This window comes from Ursus maritimus, unplaced genomic scaffold (assembly GCF_017311325.1).
Source record: "Ursus maritimus isolate PB19 unplaced genomic scaffold, ASM1731132v1 scaffold_15, whole genome shotgun sequence".
Classification (NCBI taxonomy): Eukaryota; Metazoa; Chordata; class Mammalia; order Carnivora; family Ursidae; genus Ursus; species Ursus maritimus.
The window spans coordinates 21,716,422-21,732,482 of record NW_024423897.1 but is presented as its reverse complement, the minus strand read 5'-3'; the positions used below and the strand labels follow the sequence as shown (position 1 = coordinate 21,732,482).

Here is a 16,061-nt window from a genome sequence, read left to right as displayed (position 1 = left end):
GGCACCCGGGAGAGGGAGAAAGGGACATTGAGAAGTAAAGAAACTCTTTTTTGGCCACTGGCTAGCTGGTTCAGCCACTGGACAGGGGTTGGGGTGATTTAGGTTTGCAATAGGTATCCACTGGGGAAAATAGCTCATAGGGTGTGGTTTTAATCCCAGATCTGACTCAAGCTTGGAGGGTGACCTTGGTTGAGTTTCTGCCCCTATCTGCGCTTTGGTTTTCCTGTGTTTGAAATGAGGGGATTGAGCTGGAATCATATCTATAGAAGTGTTTTCACTCTAACACTTAAATCTTGTGATTGACTTAAGGAGTGTTTCTAGTATCCACAGCTTGCTCTAGGCAGAATACGCTCCACAAGGACAGTCAAATGACAGAGTTTTCAGGGATCACACCATTATTGATGTCTTCTTCATCCTCTAGAAGCTAACTGAGAGCATTTATAGTATCTCCCTTCTATTCTGTCTACTCCACCTAAAGAAATAAGAAATCCTCTCTACGAAACACTTTCCAATTTATAGGAGGCTCTCAAGAGCCTTTTCAAGTTAGATCTTAGCAGCATCATCGTAAGGTGAATGAGAACAGGCATGCAAAGTCTATAGATGAAGCAGCTGAGGTCCTGGGAGGTTAATCGATTTACCCAAGGTCACATTGCTAATAGGTGGCAGAACCAGAACTTAAACCCATGTCTTAGGGCACCTCTTACTATACTTTTTTCAATGTACCCCAGTGCTTCCATTCCAAGACAGTTATCCTTACCTGTGATATAGCAGGTGACCTGTCTGTTCTGCTCAGAGATATCAGCATCCAAGGTTTGAAGAGTGACCACAAGTTCACCAGGTTCACTATTCTCAACCACAGATCCTCTGTAGTCTTCAGAAGCAAATCGGGGAGCATTGTCATTCTCATCTGTAATGGAGACTTCAACCAGAACAGAAGAAGACAGCTGGATGGTCCTTCCATGGTCATAGGCCACCACATAAAAGTGGTAGGTCTGGTGGGTCTCACAGTCAAGTTCCTGGAGTGTGGTGATCCAGCCAGTCTCACTGTCAATGGCAAAGAGCTCATGGATATTGCTACCAGGGTCCACTGGTAGCCTGTAGCTCACCTGGCCATCATTGCCAGTGTCCTGGTCATTGGCAGTCACCTGAATGACTGAGGTCCCCACTGGCATATTCTCAGTGAGAACAGCCTTATAGGGATCAGCCTCAAATATAGGCCTATTGTCATTGACATCCTTCACTTGGATATTGACAGAGACCAAGGAAACCAAGTGAGTGTCATTATGGGGACAATGTGCCATTAAATCAATCTGGTACCATTTGGTGGACTCATAGTCCATGGCCTTTCTCACCTTTAGAACTCCTGTGTTTCGGTCCAAGGAGAAGACACCATCCTTGTTGCTCTCTGGTGTGGTGCCCTGTACTAGACTATAGATGACTGGATCTTGAGCAGCCACAGCTTTAACAGAACCAATTTCAGACCCTTCTGGAAGATCTTCAGATGCAGAAAAAGTATACAGAGGTTCAGAAAATTTGGGCAAGGACACTTCATTAGGAACTACCTGAAGCCGTAACAGCACCAGGGAGTTCCAGTGAGGAGGGCCCCCATCTTGGGCTTTGATTTTTAAGTCAAAGGCCCGATTTTCCAATCCCACCAAGCTCTCCTTCACCTTGACAACACCAGTAGTTGGGTTGACTTCAATGACCTCTTCATCCAAGTCTTCCATTGAGTCCACTGAGTAGGTGACATCTGCATTCTGACCCTCATCTGCATCATAGGCCAACACCTGGATAACTGGGGAATCTTTACTGACATTGGATTGAATGGACACTGTGTACTCAGATGCTTTAAATTGTGGAGGGTTGTCATTTTCATCTGTCAGGATGATCTTCACAGTGCAGAAGGCCACTCTTCCTCCTCCATCCTGAGCCATGACTTTAATAGCAATAACTCTTTCTGTTGAATTTTCCCGATCCAGTTTCTGCAGAGTGGTGATCTGGCCATTGGGGTTTATGGAGAACTTCTCACCTGCTAGTTTATTGATGATGGTATAATCTACAGTGCCATAGGGACCACTGTCTTTGTCTATGGCTAGCAACTCAATGACCTTCGTTCCCACCTTTGCATTCTCTGCTAATTCTGCCTCGTAAACATGCTGCTGGAACTCTGGGCTATACTTGTTGGCATTTGTAGTGTTGATATACACTGGCACAGTTGCTTGGAAGACCCCATCAGAAGCACCTATCCTCAAATTGTAAGAAGAGTCCAGGTGCTTTTTGCAAAGGTTGAACATAGAAATTATTCCTGATGAGCTGTTAATGGAGAAGTGCCTGTCCTGATTGCCAGAAAGAATCAGGTACTCCAGATGGGAGGTGTCCCTGCTGTCGGGGTCAAGAGCTTGGACTTTAAGAACCAGGTGTCCACAGGTTGCCAGCTCACTGACATTGGCTTCATACTGAGGTTGCCTGAACTCTGGGGGGTTATCATTGATGTCAGATACATTAACAACCACAAGGGTTTCACCAGTGAGTGGGGGGTCTCCTCTATCCATGGCCCTGACCTTCACATGAAAGTGTTGTTGAGTTTCATAATCCAGCTCTTGAACTGTGGACATCTCCCCTGTGCTCCCATTGATCTGGAAGAATTTGGAAATATCTGAACCATCCTCTACGATCTGATAGGAAACATCACGGTTCTGCCCTGAATCCTGATCAGAAGCCAACAGTTGGATCACAGGGGTCTGAGCAGGCAAGCCTTCTGAGATTGAAGTAGTGTAGACCAATTGAGAGAAAGTGGGAGGATTATCATTGATGTCCTCCACCAGGACTTCCACTGTGGCTTCAGAAAATGACCCCAGAGCTGTGTCTGTGGCTCTGACTGTGAACACATGTTTGGTCTTAGACTCATAGTCCAAAGGGCCTGTTACTGTTAGAACACCAGTCTTAAAGTCAGTGGTGAACAGCATCAAGGGCTCTTCCTCCACAATGTTGTAAATGAGTCGGAGTCCCTCTGGACTTCGGGCCTGGGTGTGGAGAATTGGCGTATAGAGTGTGATATTTTCAGGCACTCTTACTTTGTAGTAAGGACTCTGAAATAGTGGGTTGGATTTATTTCTCACGGTGACAAGTACTTCTCCCTCAGTCTGGAGGGATGGGGTTCCTCCATCCTGAGCAATGACTTTGAGGTGATACTTATTTAAAGCTTGATAATCAAAGGGTTTCTTCAGTGATATGTCCCCAAGATAGGGGTCAATTCGAAAATATGCATAATCTTCTGCAAATGCATATGTGACCGCACCGTTTACCCCCAAGTCCTGGTCAGTGGCAGATACCTGAAAGAGGACATCCCCGGGCTCTGTGCCATCTTGGATAATCGTATAGTAGGGCAGATGCTTAAATCGAGGGGGATTGTCATTGACATCCTCAACAGAGACTCTGACCAGAGCCTGAGCCACCCGCTGAGGGGTCCGATTGTCCCTCAATTCCACTGCCACCTCATAAGTGTCCTGCTCTTCTCTGTCAAACACCACACCTCTTGTCTGCAACACACCTGCTGACTTGACCATATGAAACATGTCTGTGCCATTCAACAGGAAGTAGGAAAGAGTGTCATTCAAATGATTGCCCTGGGCACCAAGAATCACCAGTGCCTTTCTATCCTGTAAATTCTCCTTCACTCTTGCCCTATAGACAATCTGATCAAACTGTAAGCTTGTGTTAAGGGCTTGTGTCAAAAAAATTTTTACGATTGCAGTATCTTGATACAGGCCATCAGAAGCTCTGATGGTGAGCTCCCGAGAGACCCCCAGGAAAGCAGGATTCAACACAGATATACGACCTGTGATTGGATGGATGGCAACAGCTTCATCAACATTGCCAGTTTTGATGCTATAATTGACTTCTGAGTCATCATCGCTGGCCCGCACGACGAGGAGCTCCATACCCCGATGAATGGGCTTCACTACGGCTACTTCATATACATGGTCTGAGAACCTGGGAGGAGAGTCATTTACATCTCTGATATTGATGATGACCTGGACAGGCCTGGAGGCAAACAAGATAGGGTTTCCTTGGTCATGGACATAGACACTGAATTGGAAAGAGGGCATGCTCTCATAATCCATCTCTGATATGATGATTAGAGTTCCCATGCTGGGATCAATCTTGAAAAGCTTCAAAGCCTCTGGCTCCAAAATTTCATAGACCAACAAGGAATTAGCTCCTTCGTCACTGTCAGAGGCACGAATCACAAGGGGGTTGTTGGTTTCATCCATGATCATGCTGTACAGTGGAGCTGCTTCACTAACTTGGCCCACAAAATTGGACTTTAAGAACATGGGAGCATTGTCATTTTCATCAATGATGTAAACAAGAGCCATGACATCAGTAAATGCACCTGCCATATTGCTGCCTCGGATTTTCAACTGGTAAGATGAAATTTTCTCATGGTCCAGTTTCTTCTGGGTGGAAATGAGGCCAGAATATGAGTTCATGGAGAATACACCATCCTTGTTTCCCTCTCTTAACTCATAGGTAACTTCTGAGGAGCTTATAGCTGATACAAGGAGGATTGGGGAGCCAACAGGGATTGATTCAGGGATCTCTACAAAGTACTCAGCTTTGGAGAAGATGGGGGCACTGCTATCTGAGGGGTAGACATTAATGATCACTGTAGCCAGGTCATGCCACTGTGGGGAGCCTTGATCTTCTGCCTTGACTGTCAGACTATACCGGGCATGATTTGCCTGATCAAGTTTCTGGGCCAGAGTGATGATGCCTAGCAGGGCATTGATGTTGAAGAAACCCTCGCTGTTCCCTGAAACAAAAGACAAGACAAACTGAAATTTACCACATGTTCAAGAGATACTTTCCAGATCAGTAAAGAGGCTATCACACAAAACTTGTACAGGACAAAATCTACATCCCTTGTTACCCTGAATTTAGTTATGATATAGTATATATGGAAGATACTGTTTTATAAAATACCCTACATCATGCACATGGTACGTACTCCATAAATGGCAGTTTCAGTGATCACTCAGTTTTGGGGTCACAACTTAAGCTGCAAACCAAAGCTGCAGAAGGTCTTGAAAGCAAAGAAAGGAAACATATGCTTTGTAGGAAAAGCACACTCCTCTCTGTATTTCAGCGGTCAGACTTTAAAACACTACTCTCTCTGTTCCCTGGGTAGTCTATGGTGGAAAGATCTGTCCGTGTCAGGCTTGGGGGTTGAATGGGACGAGGTAAATGGGGAGGGAATGGATAGAACACCCAGACCTTGAGGCTCCTGATCAAATGCCCTTTCTACCACACCTGGATTTCCTAAACTTTAGGCATTCTCACATTGTCTTTACAAGTTTTTTCAATACCCAGCTTCTACCTTTACTATTTTGTACAATTATTGAATGGATATTTTCCTTTAAATTGACTCATTTTCTTAAATTTAAAATATTTTAACAGGCAACTTTTGTATTGCTACTTTAAAAAAGAAAATCATTATTGCTTGCCGTAAATCAGAGGTTACCATAGCTACAAGTCAGTAGGAAAAAATATATTATTAAAATCTAGGTAAAATCTATTGCTTGCTAAAGGATGTAAGCCTGAGACCTATCCTCTTTCTGTGGTAAAAACAAAGAGTAGCAAGTATTAGGGAAGAATTAAAGAGATTCTATTATCCAGGAAAGCTTCGTCCTTGACTAATCAGGAAGCCCAAATGAGAATCAAGGGGGAGTACTTTCTCCACATCTGATCGCCTATTTTTTGTAGGCCTTTTAAAATTTAGTATTTATTTTGATACATGCGTAATAACATTTCAAATTTAAGTTTTAAAGAAAGTTATGGTTATACAACATTATATGATTCACAAAAAATAATGTTGAAAATTAATTGTATTTCCCTAAAAAATAGTGTCTCGAAATTTATTACAGTTTTTTAAGCCTGACCTTATTTAGACAGCAACAGTTCGTTCGTTCCTTCCTTCCTTCCTCCCTCCCTCCCTCTCTCTTTCTTTTTATGGTAAGAACAGATAATATATCTACCTCTTAACAAATGTTTAAGGATATAGCACAGTATTGTTAACTATAAGCACAATGTCATACAGCAGGTCTCTAGAATTTCATCTTTCATAACTGACACTCCCCCCAGTTTTATTGAGATATAATTGACATATAATGTTGTGTTGGTTTAAGGTGTACAACATAATGATTTCATATTGCAAAGTGATTGCCAAAGTAAGTTAGCTAACATCCATCATCTTACATAGGCACATTTTTTTTTCTTGTGATGAGATGATTACCTATTTAATGCCATGACTCAGTAACATCTGAATAATTCTGCTCACCACCAGGGGTACAGGTCTTCCACCCAGGGAAGTATTGCTCTTTACCATTCTTATGCTGTTTATGACTGGTGCGTATTTTATTATTTCAATGGGTAACAAATAGCCAGGCTTCATCATAAAACATTCCATCTCATTCCCCCCCCACTCATGGAAGCCATTCTCCAGCTGACTAGTGAGGTGATCTCCCAATTTGCCCATGTGATACAAACCCTAAGTTCTGTTAAAGAACACAGTTTCAATAGGTAGACTGCAGTTTAAAAGTAGTTCTATTAAAAGTAGCCAAGTAGACTACCCAAGCATAATTATAATTTATGTTATACTGCTGAGAGAAAAAATCGGGGCACAAAATTATATATTCACTTCAATCTTACTATGGCAAAAATATGCACCAAAAAGATAAGAGGGAAATACACAAAATTATTTTGTCTGTGCTGAAAACTGTGGCCGAGTGCTATTTTCTTCTTTATATATTCCTGCTTCTCTCATGTTTTAAAAAATGAGCATGTGTTACTTCTATAATCAGAAGAATATTTGAAAACTAATCTTAACTTATCTGGAAAATAAAATTAGTACCTCCATCAGTGGGGTTGTCAATGAGATAAAAGATGTGAATATGCTTCATAAATCACAAAAAGTAAGAAATTAATGGGTTAATTTGTATTATTGTTCTTCAGTGATGCATAGATTTCTGCTGCATGGCAAGGTATAACAACTTCTGTTTCTTAAAAAAAATACAAAAGCTCTGATTTCTGGAAAGTATATAAGCAATAAATGAACATTATGCTCTGTGAGAGCAGAAAGCAAGTCATATTCACTTTGTCTCTCCACAACATCTAGCTCTAAGGAATATTAACTTTATTAAAGATAATAATTATTAACTGTCATTAATTATGAATTATCAAACATTAAAAGTATCATTAATAATTAGTTGGTACTAGATATTGCCCTTTTTGTTTCTTTAAATATGTATAATTAACACTTATCAATGAAAACAATAAACCCTTGGCATTCATACAATATTTTACAGTTTACAACATATATTAACATACATTTTCTCTTTTAATCTTTACAAAGACTTTCTGGCACAGGGAATATTGCTCCCATTTTTGAGAGGGGAAAACCATAAAACATATGAAATCATGATACGGCCTTAATGAAAATGTTACCCTAAATGTAATTCCTACAGCTGTGCCATACATCGTATAAGGTATCTATAGGTCCCTTCTATTGTAAAGACACAAAGATACTACATTTGAAAATGTTATGTGGACTTCATAAGCATCCTTTACAAATACGGTTGTTGGTATATATAATATGTATATAAATTCTTCCATAACTTAAGTAGGCCCTTAGTTACTATTCTTACCATCTTTGGAAGTGCATTAAGTTAGGTTATTATAATCCCAGAAAACACTCTAGAAATGGTATTTGCCAAAGCTTAGAGAACCTGGCATTTGATTAACTTGCAAATTCATGCCTCTGGTGCTTTTTCTTATTGTCAGAGACTCTTCCCTCTTGCTCCGGACTCATGGCCAAGCCTCTCACCTTTGAGGAGGGAGTAGTGGACCTCAGCATTGGCTCCCCGGTCACCATCCATGGCTCGGACCTGGAGCAGCTCTGTGCCAGGGGCTGTGGTGTCAGGAACACTTGCCTCATAGTGGAGCTGGGTAAAGTGGGGTGGGTGGAGGTTTCCATCCTCCACGTAAATGGACACCCACACAAAGTTCCTCTTGATGGGCATCTCCTGGTCTCGGACCTATGGGCCCAAGGGGATAATGCCATGAGCAGCAAATGGAATGGGAGGAGGCAGGGTTAAATTAAGGCCAATGAAATAGAATACCAGTGAAAAATATACCTAATTGTAATTCTCTGTATCCGTTTAAATTTTGCACTCATTTATGCTCTCTTTTTTAAAAAAAAAATTATAAATTAGTGATTATTAGGCTTAGCTATTGTCATGGATAATCCCACTTTAGAAGAAAGGTAGAAATAAGCACAGAAACAGTATTTTCCAAATTAGGTCTCAGAGACTATTAGTTCTTCAAGATGTTAACATGTTACACAGCAGGAAAAATTCTATGGTGAACTAAATTTAGGGGGCACTGAATTAAATGAAGTTAAAGTTTTCTTTGCTGCAGGACTTTGCAGAGCCTTTAATGTGTATTTATGTGGCCAGAGGTTGATAAACTAGCACATAAAACCCTGCACCTTGAATCAGGGAGACTGGCTTTGATTCTGGTTCCATCATTAAGAACTGTTGGTGAACAAGTCTCTGTCCCTCTGTGGGCCTCAGGTGTAAGATGAGAGAAGTGGGTTGGGTCAGGGCTGGGACACAGTGAGACACATGAGGCACGCAGGGCGTAGACTGAAGGAGGCTACCTCTCGGGGTCACAAAAGTGTGGCACAGAACCCTGAAAGTGAGTCCTTCTTCAATGTTGTGCCCCACACACCTCACTTCCTCACCCCAGTGCTTGCGCTAGGGGGAGATAGTCTCTGGTCTCCTTCCCAGCTCTGATACCATGTCAGTCCACATTGTGGTCATGCAGTCATGGAGCAGGGAGAGAACTACTGGGGGTATTTGGAGTGAGCCCAGAGAAAGCTGGAGTTGCAGGAGCTTTCTTAGCAGCCGTCCCCTCTTCTTTACTCTCAGGCATCCCTTATGGATGGCACCCCTGGCCAGCTGTGAAATGTCACATCTCATGTCATGGGTCATCATGAGCATCAGTACACCTGGCTCGTCAGGGGAAAGGGAACCTTCAGCATGCCTCTGTGCATGTCCACCCCCCCACATCCACATGCAAGTGCATCTTTCCCTGATTTCTCAGTTTACTCACCATAACTGTCAGCGTGTGCTGGGAGGGGCCCAAGCCCAGATCCAACTTCCCCACAGTTACCAGGACACCGCTGCTTGGATCCAGCTGGAAGAGACTGGCACTGCCAGGGTCTTGGCTACCATGTATGGTGTAGATGAGGCCCTTGCCCTTGTCTGGGTCTGTGGCGTGGACTCGAAGGAGCTCCACCCCAGGCAGTGTATCCTGGGGAACTCTGACTTCATAATGAGCCTCCAGAAACTGGGGCCGATGGTGGTTAACATTAGCAATCATGAAGATGTAGACCTAGGGAGGAGAATGAGAGAGAAGGTAGACTGTAAGCTCTAGGGGGTCAGCGACCTTGTCTGTCTAGTTCTTTACCATATCGTCTGTGCCTAGCACTGTGCTTGGCACACAGCCATCACTCAATAAATATTTGTTGAATGAATGGTAAGATTTCAAAATCACAAGGCTTTGAAATAACATTCAGTCTGTGGTTTTCAAAAGCAATTCTGGTTCAAAGGGCCTTTTCTTCAAGTGAAATTTTTTGTGAAATTCCAACATCTGAAACAGATAAAACTCTGGCTGAAAACATGGTAGAAATCCAGGGCCCTACTTACCATCGTTCCTCATACCCATGGTAGCTCCTATGGAACTCTATCTTTAACTGAAAACTGCTCATTTAGACAAAGCCCTTCATTACACAGAGATCCACAGTGGAAACAAGAATTGTCCCAAGAGCACAGAAGTGGAAAGTGTATCAGGTAAGACTGGAAGGCAAAACCTTGATTCCAAATTCAGTGCCCTCTGAAGTACACCACATCCGCTGAAAGCCTTCGGTAGCTTCATCCCAACCGAGGAGGCCTCCCATCCCCTCTCAGTTCAGCGGTCCCTGGGGAGGCCTCTAACCTGAGTGGCAATGGTGTGGGACCCATCAGTCACCTCCACGGTCAAGTTATAGCTCGACCTCCTCCTTGTGTCAAGAGGCTTGGCGATGATAATGCTGCCTGTGGTCTTCTCAATATCAAAGTCCATGTCTTTGTCACCACCTGGAGTGGGAGCAGGGGGAAAGCACACGCACCCTCAGTGATGGAGGCAGTAGTAGTACCCCAGGGTTCGGCTGGCTAATTTAGAGGAGGTGGTAGTATAGATCCTGTCAAGTTTTGTCAATTTTTTAAAGATCTAAGTGATGACACAGAAAAAGGTAAACTTATAAGGACTGAAGAGTGCCAGAGGAAGTTCAGTTTTTGCCATAGAATGTGTTCTGCTGTCAGGACTGAAGCAGACAGGAGTAATGGAGCTCTACCTCATGGCTTATAGGAGTGTTTGCAGAGTCTAAAGGTGCCTATATGCAGGAAAGAATGAATCTAACTTTGTTCAACAATACTGATTTCATAAAGTATAAGAATCTAAAATATAGCATTAACATGCAGCTATTTAAATGTGTATTAAATAGAGATCTGTTTAGTGGCATGGAAATATGTTCACATTATATTATATTTTAAGAGGTTATAAAACAATACTTTAATATAACCCTAAGTGTGTGTGTGTGTGTGTGTGTGTTTATGTGTAAAGGCAAGTGACTAAACAGAAAGACATCAATATTCTAGCAGTGGATTATCTTCTGACTGGTGGGAGTTTTGGTGATTTCAATTTTCTTCTCACACTCAGTGGTGTTTCCTAAATGATCTACCAAGTACACGTGTTAATTTTGTACAAAAGAAAAAAGCCAAACAAGAACAGTGAATCAGAATTGAAAGCAGATCCAGGAGGTCAAAAAGCTTGGGACAGGTGTACATCCAATCTCTGAACCAGGCTGAGAATCTCTATAATAGGACTCCATGGTTCATGTGGTACTGAAACTCTCAGAGATTCTTAACCTGGAACACCTGGTGCGTTTCAGAGAATCTATAAATCCTTATATTTGTATGCAAATATGTGTGTGTGCATGTGTGTGTACATGCACATCTTTCTGGGAAGAGGGCCTGAACATTCGTTAGATTCCCAATGATTGATCAGATTCCCAAAGGGGTCTGTGATTCTCCTCTCCCTAGATATTTTAACAAAATCTTGGTTTAGAGACAGAAGGGAATTTCAGAGAAGACCATGAGAGCTTGGACCCAAGTGTCTCCTATAAAGAGAATGGACACTTTCCCCCGATTGTGAGGCTGGAACCTGGGATTAGAACATTAAGCGTGGCCCCAGGATACAGCAGTCCTCAGGCTCCTGGTGAATGAAGTCAGCTCTGCATGGATCTCACATTGAGGCAGGAGAGGAAACACAAAACTCATGCTTTCTCCTGAGTCTTCCAGGCCCTTGGAGTAACTGAGTAGAGTCTAACTCTAGCTGGGGGAGCACCAGTGAGGCCATGGAGGTACTCCCTGAGATCATAACTGGTGTGGAAGGCAAATTTGGCAGAAGTGGTTCTTCTGCTCACCTGCTGCCCTGGAGAATAAGGAAGAGACAGTCACCACTCATAGCCAAAGGTGGGGCTCCTGGGGAGCATGACCTGAATGAGAGTGCTCAGAAGGACTATGCTGTGAGGGCCAGGGCTGGGCTATAAGGATGGGAGGGGCTGCCCATCTAGGGCTCTCACCGGAGATGTTGAACCAGAAGAGACCGGGTCTGCCCTCCACACTGATGACGCCCACCATGTGGTTCACGGGGTCCGTCTCCATGACTGTAAAGCTGTAGTGGGGCTCGTCAAAGGCCAGTGGTATGGAGGAGGACCGGGGCTGGGGGATCCACTCGATGTGTAGCCGGACACTGGCTGAAAGTGGTGGCTGCCCACTGTCTGTTGCTTTGATCTAAAAAGAAGCCAAACCTGAAGTTGAGTCTTTGTCTGTAGGGTTGGGGCCAAGAAATAAGAAGACCCGGGTGGTCAGCCAGCAGATACAGCACGCTGTGAGTGGTGGAGCTGGACTTTTAGCCACTCGTCCATTCATTTACCACACGGCTAAAGGCTCACTGTAAACAGGCACCATGCTAGTTGCTGCAGGCACAGTGGTGAACAAAACAAATAACCTGTCTTCCAGAACTTCATGCATAGTGAAAAAATAATCAGAGCCACCATTAACTGAAGCCTTACTGTGTGCCAGTTCCTGAGCTAGACTTATCATATATGGGCCCTTCTTAACAACCATAAACATAAACCAAATAGAATTTATGGAGCTCTCACTAGTATCTGGCCTGCTGTAAGAGCAGTATGTGCAATATCTAATTTAATTCTCATGACAGCCCTGAGAGAGGTACCATTATATCTCCCTTTTGCAGGATGAAATGCACTCAGCATGGTGAATTCAGCTGCCTGGGATCATCCGCCTGCCCAGCAATGAGGCTGGGGCTGGATTCAGGCTGTCAGACATGAGAGTCCATGTCTTAGCAACTTGTTATGTTGGTTTCCTACAAGGAAAATGTTCTTATCCCCATTTTACAGGTGACAAAACAAAGTCTCAAAGAGGTTCAGTGACTTGTCCAAAGTCACACAGGTATAAAATGGCAGAGCAAGGGTCGGGACCCAGGCTCACCTCCAAAGTCTATGCTACTCTCACCAAAATCCTTACCTCTAAGAAGAGAGATTTCCCAGGCAAAGAACCTTATTGCCTTCAAAGAGAAAGGCCCAGAATTCTGATGCTTTGGCTGATGTCAGGGCTCCCATTTCTCTCGGAGAAAGCCAGGGAGGGGAGTATCACCTCCACCATGCCTGATGGCTATTTCCCTTCTCCTGTACCCTCAAAGAAAATCCCTAAGCAGTTATGACACCACCCCACCCCACCCCGCAGCCTCCATCCCCTCCTCACCGTGAGGATGTTGTACTCTCCGGCTGTGAAGGTGCTGCTGGATGACACCATGCCTGTGACTGGGTCAATACTGAAGCTCCCCTCATCACTCTCCTCGATATTGTAGGTGACCCTGCCATTGAGACCCTCATCAGGGTCTGAAGCCACCAGCCTGTACACAGGCCCGGGGGTGGCCGGGCTCAGCCTCTCTGGAAGGCGGACATTGAAGAGCTTATGGGAGAACACAGGGGGGTTGTCATTGACATCTAAGATGCGTACCACCACCCTGGAGGTGGACTTTAAGGAGGGTTCCCCGTTGTCCAGCACAGTCACCTGGGGACAGAATAGAGTATGAATTGCCAAATGCAAAGCAATGAGTGTGCATTGTCACCCCCTGCAACCCTACCAGTACCCCTGCCTTCCACAGCCTGGAAATACTAGTCTGTTCTTTGGTATATGCTTGTGATTTTTATTATCATAACTTCACCTACTTGGAACCCAGCTCTCTGGTAAACTCGCCCACAGGAAAGCCAGCAAGAACAGAGAAGGAAACCAGAAAGAATTGGAAGAAAACAAAGCCACAGAGGCTCTAGAGAAAAGCTGGTACTCTTTACTCAGGGGGCCCATGGGCCATTTCTCGGAGACCATTTACTTTTTATTTGCTTGTAATTCTCATAAGCTTTGTTCTCCGGTTTCCTTAAGCTACTGGAGGTTAGAAAAAAACAAATGAGAAGATGTTTATGAAGGAGTGGATGGTACCTTTTGAGTCAGATATGTAGACCGATGCATGAAATGAAATCCAGAGGGAGAGAAAAGGCACTAAGACAATTTCAGAATCAGGGGCTATTACATGTAGTGGCAAATCATCCCATGTATCAATAGCCCCAAGGGCATCCTACAAGATAGGACATTTCCACTCTAAGTGGTTTTGAATTTTTAAAATATTTTGGTATTTAAAGAGAAGTACCTCTACTGAAATAGGGAGAATGCCTCAGTCCCTAGAAGGTCATGTAGTAGCTGCTTACTAGTAATACCTATTTCTGACAAAGGGAATGTGCAGACCTGGGAGCAGAGAAAGCCAATTTATTTCAGTTCTGCTGAAGAATGTGTGTCCCTCCCACTTGATGTCTTTAAGACTAGAAGAAATGCCTGTTCATCAGTTATGGATCTTTCCAGAGGGGGCATAACTAGATTCCTTCTGATTTACTCCCCTCTTATCTGATTTACTGACTCCTCTTGTCAGTCAGAAATGGGCACCGGGGATATTTACATGATTTTAGAAATATCCTAGAACCCACAGATCTAGAGAACAAAGGTTTGGGCTTTCATCTGGGCTCAGCTACTGACCTAGTGCTTGACCTGGGGTGACTCTCTCTCTGGCTGTAGGAATGGGCTGGAAACCAGACTCATAGCATGTGTGCACCACTCCCTCTTCCCGCACTCACCACAGCCTTTACTAATCAATCAGTGCTTCCTGCCTAGCCCAGACGTGGTTTCAGATTCCTTCCCTTCCCAGTGCTGGAGAGCCAGGGAAGTCCCTGAGAGTCTTCACCACCAACCACACACGGCAAGACTCAGCTTAAGAAACTCCTCCGCCCTGAGCCCAGCACCCTCCTCAGCCACAGTGCTTGAAGTCGAGTGTGGCCCCAAAGCCTGGCTTAGCTTTCACTTGGACTGCTTCAGGAGGTTTTTGAATCCCGTGAATGAGTTCACACCATTACTCACCTCCAGGATATGTTCATCCTTGTTCTCTCTGTCCAGCTGCCGGGCTGTGGATAGGAGACCTGGGGGAGAGGTGGAAGGAGGGAGACCTGAGCAAAGGGTTCCCAGGGCCACTTTCTTGGGAGTGAGTTTGCAGATACATCCAAATCATAGGGCAGAATTTTTCTGGTCTTTGAAGAACAAGGACATTTAGGGGGAATGGGACTCTGGAGAAGGAGAAAGGGAAATGAGGAAGTGAGGAAGCGGGAGAGTACAGCAGAGATCATAGGATCAGCAGAGGTTACACCTACGTCCCGCCTTCACCATTAGGAGGAATGCTGTGCACAATGTACTAAGTGGGGGGAGGGGGAGGCAGCTTGTGTCCTCTGGGCTCCTCTCAGCTTGCCTGTAAATTGAGGAAGGTGGATTTGGTTATCTGTAGGTCTAGTTTTAATTTTCTGCGGCACTACAGCTATAAATTGAGGCCACCTGAGGCTGCAAAGGAGAGAAGGTGCCGGTTCTCTGCAGGCATCAGGGAAATCAAGATGGAGGTTATGCAAGAAGGGCATCTAAGCCCACATTCAAAGCGGTCAGGGCTGGGTAGGGAAGGTCTCTTAAATGAAAGCAGACAGATAGAGGTCAGTGGGTCATCTGAAACTTTCTGTAAGTTTTTAAAATCTTGTTTAGGCAATTAAATAATGGAGTAATGAAGTGTGGGGATGAGGGTTCAGTGAGGGGTGAGGGAGGGGGATTCGGTGTTGGGGTGGAGCCTCCAGTGCTGGAAATGGGAGCATGTGTGAGGAATGGCCTCTGTTAGTTAAGTGTTCTTGTCTTGGGCAGTAGAACCAAGTCACCAGTAGAACCAAGCTCCCTCTGTCCTCTGAGCACTCTCGGCCTGACTTTATCTTCCCTGACTGAGGGCACGGCATGGGGGGAAGCAGAGAAGGTCTCTGGAAAGCCCACAGCCAGAGGCCCTTCCAGTCAGAGAAGAAAGACACATTCTGCTGGGACAGTGTGAATATTGTCCCAGGTAACCCCACCTAGCTCATCCCCAAGATGAGGGACCTGACAAGGAAGGACCCAGGATCTAGGGAGCCCCCCAGAGGAGTGCAGGGACGAGAGGGCCTCACCTGGTAAACCTTCCCTCTGGCTCCGTGCTGGCTTTCCTCCCAGTACCTTCTCTCTCTCCATCCCCTCTTATCCTTTTCCCTCCTATCTCTCTCTGTCTCTCCCTCACCATCATCCTTCTCTCTTCCTTACTCTGCTCTTCCGCTCTCCCTTCCCCCTGTTTACCTCTCTGAATCTCACACATTCTTTCTCTGTCTCTCTGGTTTTTCTTCTCTCTCTCCTTTCTCTCACCACCACATCCCCTGACCTTCTAAAAGCCAGTGTCCCTGGAATTGCTGTCCATGGCTTCTGGGTCATTGCCTC

General features: G+C 44.5%; 2 protein-coding genes across 3 annotated transcripts in view; one reads left to right on the top strand and one right to left on the bottom strand.

The window, feature by feature from the left end:
• SLC36A1 (solute carrier family 36 member 1) overlaps positions 1 to 16,061 on the top strand; it is a 136,361-nt gene that overhangs the window by 90,653 nt on the left and 29,647 nt on the right. Inside the window, exon 11 of one of the 2 annotated variants that reach the window (XM_008692481.2) lies at positions 3,755 to 3,817. The exons of the other annotated variant lie outside the window; for it this stretch is intronic. Within the exon in view, the coding sequence (XP_008690703.1) occupies positions 3,755 to 3,762 (8 nt within the window). The 3' untranslated portion in view covers positions 3,763 to 3,817. Of the gene's footprint in view, positions 1 to 3,754; positions 3,818 to 16,061 lie in introns of those variants that run through there. 2 annotated transcript variants of the gene reach the window in all.
• FAT2 (FAT atypical cadherin 2) overlaps positions 1 to 16,061 on the bottom strand; it is a 60,785-nt gene that overhangs the window by 35,972 nt on the left and 8,752 nt on the right. The window contains exons 3-9 of the mRNA XM_008692484.2: positions 14,655 to 14,713; positions 12,951 to 13,262; positions 11,747 to 11,957; positions 10,060 to 10,199; positions 9,175 to 9,456; positions 7,886 to 8,096; positions 758 to 4,816 (exon numbers count right to left, since the gene is read on the bottom strand). Of these exons, the coding sequence (XP_008690706.2) occupies positions 758 to 4,816; positions 7,886 to 8,096; positions 9,175 to 9,456; positions 10,060 to 10,199; positions 11,747 to 11,957; positions 12,951 to 13,262; positions 14,655 to 14,713 (5,274 nt within the window). The remainder of the gene's footprint in view (positions 1 to 757; positions 4,817 to 7,885; positions 8,097 to 9,174; positions 9,457 to 10,059; positions 10,200 to 11,746; positions 11,958 to 12,950; positions 13,263 to 14,654; positions 14,714 to 16,061) is intronic.